This window comes from Uranotaenia lowii, chromosome 3 (genome assembly GCF_029784155.1).
Source record: "Uranotaenia lowii strain MFRU-FL chromosome 3, ASM2978415v1, whole genome shotgun sequence".
Lineage (NCBI taxonomy): Eukaryota > Metazoa > Arthropoda > Insecta > Diptera > Culicidae > Uranotaenia > Uranotaenia lowii.
In genome coordinates, this window is record NC_073693.1 from 200365101 (window position 1) to 200377319 (window position 12219).

Consider the following 12219-nt stretch of genomic DNA (forward strand, 5'->3'; position numbering starts at 1 on the left):
TTCTAAATCCCACATCAACACTGGAGATCATCTAGATCAGGAATGAGCATGTTTATGCGGCTCGCTGAACATTTTTTAAATTATCGGGATTCGACTAGGCCGAACTAAAGCATGTTCGTATTATTGAGAAGAAAGACACGAATGCCACAAGAATGGTAAAGTGTCATTAATAAAACCTTTAAAAAAATATTGAGAAGCTCTCGAATTTTGTCTAAAAATGATTTTAAAAAGGCACGAAATCCATCATCCTGATCGATTATGTTAACTGGTTGGATCTCGCATATAAATTACAAGAGATCCAAATTCAGTAGTTTCAAAATCTTCTCATCACCCCCAGTTTGATCGGTCGAAGCCGGGCAAAATATAATTTGTTATACAATTTCTCTCATTAATAGTTTAAAATTGATAATAATTTGTAGATTCATAAAACAAACTGAAAATAATGGAAAAGAGAGTATTTCTATTGCATAAATTATTCAAAAAAAAAAATAAATTAAATTCTAATTCGGGCTACAGAAGTTTTGTTTATGCTAAGAAAAAAAAACTTAATAAGTACTGTTGACTTTTGTGATTCTTTTCTTCATTTTGGTAATAAATATTGGATTTGCGGTTCAATGTTTGGTTTTATCGATGAGACTGAGCATCTGAATGATCCTGAAGTAAAATTTTATTACACAAATTGAATTTTTCACAAACTGTAATTAAATAAAGGAATTTCGTCGCAAATTAAATTTTTGAAACAGCATCTTCACCAGGATATTTTTCTTTGTACATGCGTCACATGTGTCAGCAAATTCCAAGAAAATGTTTTCCTTGTCGTTAAAAATCGATTTCTTGCTAACTTCAATAAAGAAGCAAAACAAGAAGTGTGTCAAATGTTGAACGTTGAAATTAAACTTTTGAATAAATTTAGTCGTCGATTCCTCAAATATATGTAAGCAATTTCTAAGCCCCAACTATAGCATAGCATAGCACAAATCTGGCATTGGCTGATACACATAGTACAACTTATACCTAATCAAAATCAACAGAAGATGCTAAAATGAGAATCTGGTTTCAATTCCCATTCCAAATGTTGATTTTGAAGATTAGTGTGGTACAATTATGCACACCGCGACAAGTCTATGTAATCATAATAGGGAATATCTGAAACAGTAAAATAACTCTTTAGGTGCAGAGAACTCATACGACCCATAAAGCTGTTCCAGATAGTCCAGGATTGTTGAATATGACATCACACACATGATTCTTGCTTTGTTGCGGTACTTTCCACATTTTTCAATCGAAGCAACTCAATTCATCCCTCCTAGCTCGGGCGGGGGAAAATATTCATAAGGCAGTTATGTTGATATGGTACACATTAGCCAAGCTGTGTTTATCTTTTCGCACAAGCTCCACAGGATAAAATTACTTATTTGTCACATGCACTAGAACAATATGTACCATCTTTGTATTCCAAATTTTCCAAACCCTAAAATTGACCATTTTCTGTTATAAAAGGATCCGGCACACCGAGCGCACGAATTCGTCAACATTTGCCCCTTCGGAGTCGAGTTGACGTTTATCGCCGTTGTTTTCACATTTTTAGACAGTTAAACTTATCATTGCAATCATGGGATTAAATAACACCAATTAACCATGTAAATGTTTGAAAAAATATCACTTTCAGGCACATTGAGTTTAAAACAAAAAAAACTAAACCGCTATCAAGCAAGGTTCTTTCAACTTCATGAGGCAAATCTTAAACGTATCTGTAAGACTCTTTCCTCAAGTTTGGAGGCCATCCTTGCTGTGAATATCTAGCCACACGTTAGTATCACTTAGTTTCAATTTAGATAGGTTCACTCAATTAAAAAACTAAAATTATCGTAACTATCAGCAAAGCGAAAACAACGCGTTCGATGTCAATCAGTTATCGCCTTCTCTGACCCGCAATTTCTATGCCCCAAATATACATGCCTATATACCATGAAATCTTTGGGTTTTCCATCGATTTTAAGTGTGATGAACCATCCAACAGGGTTACTGATAATCGCTTCGTTTGCTTCGAAATTTCCAATCGTTACCGACGCAACCACAGTAACGACGCTGTTAAGCATTGACTCGCGAACGAATCAAAACATACAACATAAGAACAACATGTAAGTCTTAGTGAACCATGTACTATGAATTTTCGTTCTGTTTGTGTTGCCTAGCGTTCCTTGTTGATTTTCTCCTTCCAATTTTCAGTCATGAGTCACTCCAGCAATCATTCGCGTCGCTACTGAATGAATTCGTTTGCGAGTTGATTCGTCGCGAGTTGATGACGATGCTGTTGATTAATGCCCAGACTCAGCCCTAAAGGAAGAATGTTACTAGGGATCAATCCCCGTAATAAAAACAGAGACCCATTTTTGATAAATAACTAACATATCTTGAGAGGAAAATTAGCCAATATTGGCAGCGTTCGCGGCGAAGCATGATCGACAGCGAGTCGAGTAGATGTTGAAGACTTCGACGCCGTCGAAGCACAATGTTTTCATCAAGGTGTGTATATATTCAGAAGGTGTTACCGAATATCGAATTCCCGATTCAGCCATTTTGGCTATGTAGGCTATGCGACTATGCGGAACTCATGAAGTTTGTTTACCAACAAACCACCGAAAAGCTGAGCAAAAAATAAACAAACTCATTGAGAGCCCCGCTCACTCCTCGCCTACTTACTGTGAAAGTCAGAGAACCTAGTGTGTTTAATAAAGACGTTTTACTTTTTCAAAGTTTAAACTTACCGAGGGTATTCGTTTATCTAGTTTTAGGATGAATCATCCCAGAGGATGAAAATCCCGTAAAAATAAAGATTAATTAGTTTAGTAGGGAAGGGGCCGCAGAACATTTTACGCCTTTGTAGCATCCGAACAAGTTTCCTGAAAGGCTTATGTCGGAACTAAAATTTAAATTCGGTGTTAGACAAAATATAAGAAAATAAAAGTCACCAAAATCTCACCTCTAAATTCCTTCATCGTATGAAAGTTAAAAAAACAGCATTTACCTACCAAAGTGTAGGCAGTATACCTACAAACATAAATTTGTTTTTTTTTAATCGAAGAGAAATACACAAATTTGGCGTTATCCGACACCTTATTCGTGCCTATCGGATGAATGCAAGAGGGCGCAAGATTTTGCTCTCATAGTCTACAAATCGTTGCCAGCGACAATATCTTCCAGCTCTCTCATCGGTCATTCATTGTTACTGAATTCCCATTTGATTTTTAGCCATCATAACGATGTTTTTCTCACTTAACACGTTCGTCACCACGCTCATTTTGATACCTTTACTAACCACGCCCAAAGAAATTCACGGAGCGAGAATGAAAAGAAGGAGATTCCTTGATTTGCAACCTGTGGCTAACTTGAGTAAGAGAGCGTCACACGTTTTTTGTTGTGACAGGGCCTCCCAGGAAATACACCCGTCACCCGAATATGGGTCCCATGGCGACGAACGTGTTAAAGCCCGCACGGGAGCAAAATCATTTCAAAATTTACAAACATGGCTGACTTCCTATCATATCCGATTGAAACTGACTTCAGACGACAGGGTTGCCATTATTTTTTTTTTTTTTTTTGATTCCGACTGCATTTGATTGTCCGACTCTTTCACCATCCAATTCGGAAGCGTTGTTTTTTTTCCAAATGACACACAAATAAAAACCGTTTTTTGGCCACAGGTTGGTAATAGAGCACAGCCGTCGATTTCTGTTTTCCTTTTTTCAAATTCGGTGCAGTTTCAGGGCTCGTAGGTCATTGTCAAAACTTGTCCCTTAGAACTCACATATCGACAGATTTTCAACTGACTACTTCGCTAGAATCATACAAACCGATTTTCACCTTTCACTAGCTGGAATTCACTCGTGTTATTAAAAAATTAATTTCTAAAAATAAGAAGTGCAATCAAAAACTACACCGACCAGAACAATTTTGACGAATTTGACAGATATGTTCGTTCAGTAGCTCAACAAGAATGAACCTCTGTCACCTCACTAGTATCAACTCCCAGAATGAGGTGGCGAGAGCTCCGCGAAGGTGAAGTGACTCGACTATCGTTACCTCACGCGCGGCGCAGAATAAATAAGATAAATAAGGGTCGTAATGTTATGCTATTTTATAGAGGTTTTTCGGCGAGTATTAGGAAATAGAAACGTTTTCACGAGTTGTCCAGGTGTTTCAAGCTACTCTGGTTTTCGCCATTGAAGAAAAGAGATTGCCAGAATAGCTTAGAATATCAGGACAACTCGTGGAACGTTTTTATTTTCTAAAACTCGCCGAAAAACGTCGATGAAATAGCATAACGATTTTCCAGGAGACAAATTCATTTAACGCTTTGTTCTATAAGACACATCAAGGTATCGCATAGTTCCAATGATTAGTGATTGCGTGGTAAACTAGATAGACCCATGTATCCCCGTACACTCTGAATTCAGTGGTAAGAGGTCATTAAAGAGTTGCGAATCTTTACCCATCGAAATAACGTTAGGGTCTTATTTTCAGACATATCTAATGATTCGACTTCACGAATGGAAGAAAACAAAACCATACACACAACTGTTTATACAACGCATATGGCAGAAAACATGACATTAATTTCTTCTCGTTACTTATGACTCAAACATTTTAGCTGCAAGGTACCTTCATTCTAGCATTGTAATAATCTGATTGATACTTGATGGAATATGGAGAGTATTGAAGATGTTGAATTTATCATGTTTGATGCAAGTGTGTAAAGTGTGTGTGGTGTAAGTGTGTGAATTTCGCCTAAGAGTCTGTATTAGCCTGTAAAGGGTGTAAAGATCAAACGTTTGACACCTCATTTTCGATACCTGTAAGAGTCATCTCTATGAAACAATCAAAGACTGCAAGTGTGTATTTACGAACTATATTCCTGGGAGATCTGAAACTGAATCAAAGCAATCGAAAGATTCCTTTTAATTCAACCACGGTAAATGAAAAGTTCATATACCAGTATTTCGATAGCAACTTACTACCTTCTTCAGTGAATCGAAAACGTTCACTGAAGAAGGTAGTAAGTTGCTATCGAAATACTGGTATATGAACTTTTCATTTACCGTGGTTGGATTAAAAGGGATCTTTCGATTGCTTTGATTCAGTTGAATCATTCAACCAAGTAGGCTCATACCACAACAGAGATCTGAAACATCTTGGGTCAAGTACGCCAGGTACCGTCAGACTTCAAAGGAAAACGACTTACAAATTTTAGCGACCAACCTTACCCAAGTAACACGGATCAAGCCAATTGGCTTTTTGAGTTTTAATATTGTTTTATGAAGACTTTTCGATGGTATCCAATTTTTAAAACGGTTTTATTGTAACATAGGAAATACTTCATTTATCGTGTGTTTTAAAAGAGCCCTGAAAGTTTTGCTAAAGCTTGAATAAAACACTATCTTAAGAGTGTTGTAATAATGTTGCCAAAGTATTGCTAAATATTTAATAAAGCACAAACTTTCCTGTTTGAATTAGAGCTTTGGAACCAGTTTTAATAATGCGCTCAATGCGCTCGTTTATTCACAGTGTGCTTTTATTCGAATTCTAAGAATTGAGCGAATATCGATTTGCGGTTGGTTTTAATTTTTAGATGAATTAAGCTGGGTTTATTTATATCATTTTGATAGCACGTTTTCCTCAACTTTGAGTGATAATCCTTTCAAAACAGGTTATGCTATCTCTAAAAGAGGTAAACAAGTTTAAGCGTGTATACGTTCTTCTCGATTGTCAAATCATCTGTCACTTAGTTTTATCATGCCTACATCCAATGTTCCAATAAAACAGTTTTTCAACTTGGCTTGAACGCAAGCCAAGTAGGCTACACGTATACACGTAAACAAGTTTAAGCGTGTATACGTTCTTCTCGATTGTCAAATCATCTGTCACTTAGTTTTATCATGCCTACATCCAATGTTCCAATAAAACAGTTTTTCAACTTGGCGCGTTCAAGCCAAGTTGAAAAACTGTTTTATTGGAACATTGGATGTAGGCATGATAAAACTAAGTGACAGATGATTTGACAATCGAGAAGAACGTATACACGCTTAAACTTGTTTACCTCTTTTAGAGATAGCATAACCTGTTTTGAAAGGATTATCACTCAAAGTTGCTGAAAACGTGCTATCAAAATGATATAAATAAACCCAGCTTAATTCATCTAAAAATTAAAACCAACCGCAAATCGATATTCGCTCAATTCTTAGAATTCGAATAAAAGCACACTGTGAATAACAACTCCTGAAAAGTCCTAGAAGACTGCAGCCACCAGCTTCTCTTCAGCAAAGAAGGAGAAATTGAGCTTCATTACAAGTGAAAATGCTCATTCTATACTTTCATCAGCCTCAACAAGTTTTAGATGATATAAATAGTCAGGATGAAGACTACTAGCAATGGTCGATCATTGAAAATTACGATTTATTTGAAGCGTAACGTAGTTTTGATTAATGAATGTATGAAAGTAATGAATTTCAATGCAAAACAAAAATTGCATAATTTGAACACATTTAAATGTTACTTAAATTATTATTTTTTAATTAAAAAAATTCTTAAAATTGTGTCAAACTTAATTTTCTTGGAAATGAAAATATTTTTAAAATAATTTAAATGCAATCATCACCAATCACCAAACGTTTGGGAGAGGAAGTGCTAACACGAGAAAAAACGGAACAGAAAGCTCCCACAGTAAAATTCCTATCAGATTCCTTGACGTAGTTTTAAAGGATCTGTGGATAGTCTTAAAAGAGATCTGAAAGGTTTCTTAAGGCTATGTCTATAAGGTCGAATAAAACTATTCTGTTGGATGTTTTATTAGAGCGTAAAGAATTAGCTTTAAAAACGTCAACAAAATGGGCCCTTTTGGCCATATGTTAGCTTTAAAGTAGTTGTGCTAATAGCGTAGAATGCGCTTTGGCTTATAAAGTAGCTTAAGGAAATAGCCTTAAGCGGACTGTTAAGGTTGAAATAAAACTTAAATTGTTACTTGGGTTATAAATGAGGAACTTTTTGTAGACTTCTTGTAGCTAGACGTGCCATGTCTAATAATCTAAAATTTGCCGGAAATTAGTATCCTTGGTTTGACTTCTGAGATTATCATTTCTGTCTTACCAAAAAAACGTACCGTAGCTACCGAAAGCACAAATACCTACATGAAGCAATCTATATATATAAAAAGTAATTTCCGTTTGTTCGTTTGTATGTTTGTCTTCAATAGGCTCAGCTGCCTTAAGAGCTAGAGAGCTAAAATTTGGCATGGGTGCTCATTAGGACCAGGAATGATGAAAAATGTTTTTAGTTTTTTAGATTTTCGGATGACCCCTTTTGAGGGCGGTCGTCCAAACAACAACGGTTTTATTCTCCCGAACCAAAAGTCATGGCACCCATTTTGTGAATCGACTTTCGTTTCCGTTCGTATCGTTGGCGGGATTATTTTCACCATCACCATGGGCAGGCTATTTGAAACGACCATCCAGAGCTCACATGTACTGGGTAGCAAATCGAAGCTTGCTGAGCATTAAAATTTTGAAAGTGAAAATTTTGGCGGGTGTTTTTTGTACCTTCTACTGTTCAAAGCACATGCTACCGGTACGAGATATTTGGATACAATTATAAGCCTACATTTTGATTGAAAAATACTACTAGCCTGTTTGGAATATATTGACTAGAATAGTAGTGGCTTTCAAAATGCTCTTTACCGCTGCTGGGGGGCTTTGAAGGTCAACCATTTTTATATTTTTGGAATTCCTCATAGAGAAAGAAAAAAATTTTAGATTCAGAGTTTATAAGTTCACGGCTGCGATTTTAACGCTTCAATTGGAATTTTAATGGGGGATTAGAAAATTGATAACATAATGAAATTTGAGGTTTTCAGTTTTATACAATTCTATTTTACTGGCCAACTTCTAACTTTAGAGTTATCATTGATGAAAAATGTGGTCGATTCTACCATCTCTCAATGGGATGTTTGTACCCATGAAAAAATAACAGAACTAAAAAAAACCTTTTTCATAATATAAAAATGGTGTGTCCGAGATGATTTGTTGTTGATAACTTCAAAAAGTTATTAGTAGAACTTTCAACATTTAAGATAAACTAATAATAAAACAGTGCGAAATTGAAAAGCGAAAAAATACATACAAGCAAATAAAAAAAAACATGCAAAGTGGGTTTTCAACATGGTTCAAAAAAGTTCGGAGGTTCTTAAGATATTTCTGATTAAATGAAACTTAAATATACCATTTTACAGGGAGATCATCCATATTGAAAAGTGGGATTATCTTCAACAAATATTTTCATTAGATAGGGGATGGAAAAGATTAAAAAAGCAGTTTAATCTTTCGAAGATAAAACTATTAAGCCAAATCTATTCAAGCTTCATAAAGAATGATGGGTGTAAAAAATGTTTTTCATGAAAGGATGAAGGATTGGGATGAAAATTTGTACACGAGAGTTTTGAGGGACGGGCAATCGATTTCAGGTATTGAATTCAGGGTAAGGGGCCGGCAAAAGGTGGGCGTCCATATTAACGTTTCCATATTTTTGCAATATCGTCGTTACCATACATCGGATTGGGATGAAAATTGGCACACGGTAGTTTTCAGGGACGGACAATCGATTATAGTTGTCAAATGTTTTGCCAGGGGTCTACGACAGGAGTCGTCCATTAGTTTTCCACTGCTTTTAGCAATATTGACGTTACTATGCAATAGATTGCTTTGAAAATTTGCATACGGGAGTTTTGAGGGAAGGAAATTGATTACAGATATCAAAGATTGTATAAGAGGCCACCTGAAGGGGTTTAACTTTTTGACAATAATTGCGTTGTTATGAAACTGTCGAGTCGAAATTCATACACGGTGATTTTTTGGCACGTTCAATTGATTTCTGATTTCAAATTTAGTAGCAGACGACAGAAAAGTGAACGTCCAATATTCTAGCAAAAATAACTAAACAATGATTTCGGAAGTGCATCTGGAAAATGCTTGACAATTGGCGTATTCATACAACAAGTTGAAAGCGAAACGGAGTTCGTATGGGATCAGCTAGTTTTTAATAAAAATTTGTTAGTTGGACTTTAAGAGACTACTTGGAACAAATAACTTCATGAGTCTAGCTCGAGCCGGCTAATCTCCCAATTTTCCCCCAGTCATAAGCCTATATTCCCAATCTCAAATTGCTACAAACCTGATATTTTCAACCCCTTCTTTCAGATCAATGAGCTACCAAAGCCATCCTACATGCAGAAAACGCTGCGCGAGATCCGCATCGGCAGTTACGATAACATCGAAATTGCCACCGAAGATACCAGCATCATAACGGCACTGTACAAATTCGTCGACCGCCGGGTTTCGGCCCTGCCAATGGTGGACGCCGAGGGACGGCTGAAAGACATCTACGCCAAGTTTGACGTCATCGTAAGGACTTTTTACTTTTTTTTATCTGTTTCATGATGACTTAAAGAGGTTGGTTTTTTCCACTAGAATTTGGCCGCCGAGAAGACCTACAACGATCTGGATGTTTCGCTCAAGACGGCCAACGAGCACCGGAACGCCTGGTTCGAGGGAGTGCAACACTGCAAGCTGGACGAAACCCTCTACACCGTGATGGAACGGATTGTCCGGGCCGAGGTACACAGGCTGGTGGTGGTCGACGACGAGGAGAAGGTGATCGGTATTATCTCGCTGTCGGACATTTTGTTGTATCTAGTGCTGCGACCCACCGGCGATGGTATCGGTAATTCTGAATCCCTGCGAGCGACCGATCCACGCTTGCACAAATCGCCAAGCAAGCTTAGCAACCAGTCGAAGCAGGACAGCAACGAAAGCATCGAAGAGGAGAAGGAACTACTAGCAGAAGAGGAGGAAACTGGCGAGGCTGGATCAGAAAAGACTGAACTGGTAGAAGCAGAAGAGGCGACGGAAGATGCGCTAGATGAAGCACAGTCATCAACAGCTCAGCAGGAGGATGACAAAGCCGACGAGAACGATATTCCTCCGGCGGATTCGCCAAACGAGCGCAGCTCCAATGACTCGCCCGTTCAGGATCTTCTTGGTGAAGAACAGAATGCCATACGTGATACACTAGCAACCAATGTCCAAAGAGAAGTCGGTTTGGTGAGCGAGTAATCGTAAGCCAGATCGTCAACGCGAAACTCCTTTACAGTTTTACCAACAACCCATATACATATATATTATATTTTATCTCGTTTGGATTAAGTTGAACTTTTTTAAGTGGATACATTTACTAATCTGTTGCCCTTCATTCTCGGAGCCAAGGGCTTTACTAAAGTGAAATTCAGTGCAGGAAAGGGCAGCATTCAATGTTATATCATTTGTATAGGATGAAATTATCAAGCAAAGAATAAATCTGTCATAGTTTATGTAACTTATAATAGGAAAGACGATAATAAAAGCAAACGAAATTTATTGAGAAGCAAAGCACATACTTGAAGGCCTTATAGCAATATACATACACGCAAATGATTCTAATATTTTGAGACGCCACTACAGATAAACTACCAACGGTAATAAATGTGATCGAATGCTGCTGCAAATCCTTTCCGCCTGTTTGATTTAGGTAATCATTATCTAAAGCAAAGATGAAACAACTTTCCGTTGACAGGCATACATTTTTTTCTGTAAATCGAATCAATCCATTGCTTATCCAATCTATTTTTGGACAAGGGTAAAAGTAATTGAAAATCAAGTACAAACCAATTGCATGAAAATAACAAATGGAAACTCAAGAAAGAGAAACAATTAACCAATACAGCGATAAACATAAACTCTTTACTTCAAAATCAAACAACAAACATAATACAGCGGTTTTTCTTTTTCAAAAAAAACGGGAACAACTTTCAAGCACATATGGGAGTGACTTAATATTTAACTACGCGACAAATCTCAGTCGCAGTAATTAGATCAAAATTCTAACAGTTCAGCATCTAAACAATAAATTTAGAACAAATGGCATAAACATACGCGGAGAATTTTTGCTTCAGTAACAAAACAGCCATATGAACATTGTTAAAATAAAATACATCCAAATACAGGCATGTACATTGCTTAGAGAGAAAAAAAAATTAAAAACACAAATCATTAAGATTAACAAAACACTACAAATTGATGGCCACCTTGCGATGATAGTGAAGAAGAATAAAAAAAAGTCCTAAACAAAATGCAAATCATATTTATCGCTCCCACCTCCGGGCTATTATTGAATGAAATTTTGTAACCCTTTAAATTATTATTTCGACCTAGACACTATAGAAATTGGAACACTGAAACTACGCTTGCGAGTTACGTTTTCTTTTCAGTTCATATTCTCAACGGAATGATCGTTGTAGCTGTTGCGTGAAAGAGACACATGGAGAGAAAGAAAGATAGGTAGATAGATAGAGCGCGAGGTAAACTTGTTGGAAGGAATGTCGGTAGATGCAAGTAAATAAAGCATGAAATGTATGTACATTAATATAACGTAATACAATACAAAACAATTAAACAAATGTTGATAGTTTTCGGCTATGGTATGTAGTCAATATAAACCATGCAAATGAGAAGAAATGATAAGCTACAAATTTCTATTCAACAAACTAAGCTGCTGAACCATAGAGAAAGCAAGTTTCAAAATAAAACAGTTGGAAAATAACTAAAATGGAGTTCTTATTTCGACAGATTTTCCCTGCACAGAAAGGCGTTTCTTTCAAGTTTAGTATTTACCTAGTCCAAACACCAAATTTTCTTGATATTGCACTATGTTTTGTACGTCAACGGTCCTTTCTGTTCCCGGTTTGACTATTCCAATATGTAGAAAAACTAAATGATATCCTTTTTTACATCACTATTTTATTAAACCTTTGTGAAATATATTGCGGAATGTATTCAGCAAATAAAATATTTACAGGATATTGCTAAACAGCTTTTCTATCTGTTTAATTTTTGATATTTTTTCTCATGTTTGCAGAAGTTCTTTAAAATTAAGCTCCAATTAGCTGCAAATGGCATAAAGGGTGATACGGTCAAAATTTGGTCGAGGGTAAACGCGTGTAAATCGGTGAAATCGTTTATTTAAAAAATCAAATTAAATTTCTTTTTCAAGTTTAATTAGTATAAAATTCAGGAAAAATATTCAGTTAGGCTTCCGCTTTTCCAAATCCGAATTGCCGGGCCTTACGCTTAACTCCTG

The 12219-nt window shown here is 36.5% G+C and overlaps 1 protein-coding gene across 5 annotated transcripts in view; it reads left to right on the top strand.

Moving 5' to 3' along the window:
* LOC129754581 (uncharacterized) overlaps positions 1-11676 on the top strand; it is a 318099-nt gene extending 306423 nt beyond the window's left edge. For all 5 annotated transcript variants that reach the window (XM_055750722.1, XM_055750719.1, XM_055750723.1 and 2 more), the window contains 2 exons: positions 9246-9449; positions 9516-11676. In XM_055750722.1, the coding sequence (XP_055606697.1) occupies positions 9246-9449; positions 9516-10160 (849 nt within the window). In that variant the 3' untranslated portion in view covers positions 10161-11676. The remainder of the gene's footprint in view (positions 1-9245; positions 9450-9515) is intronic.
* Positions 11677-12219: the final 543 nt, after the last annotated feature.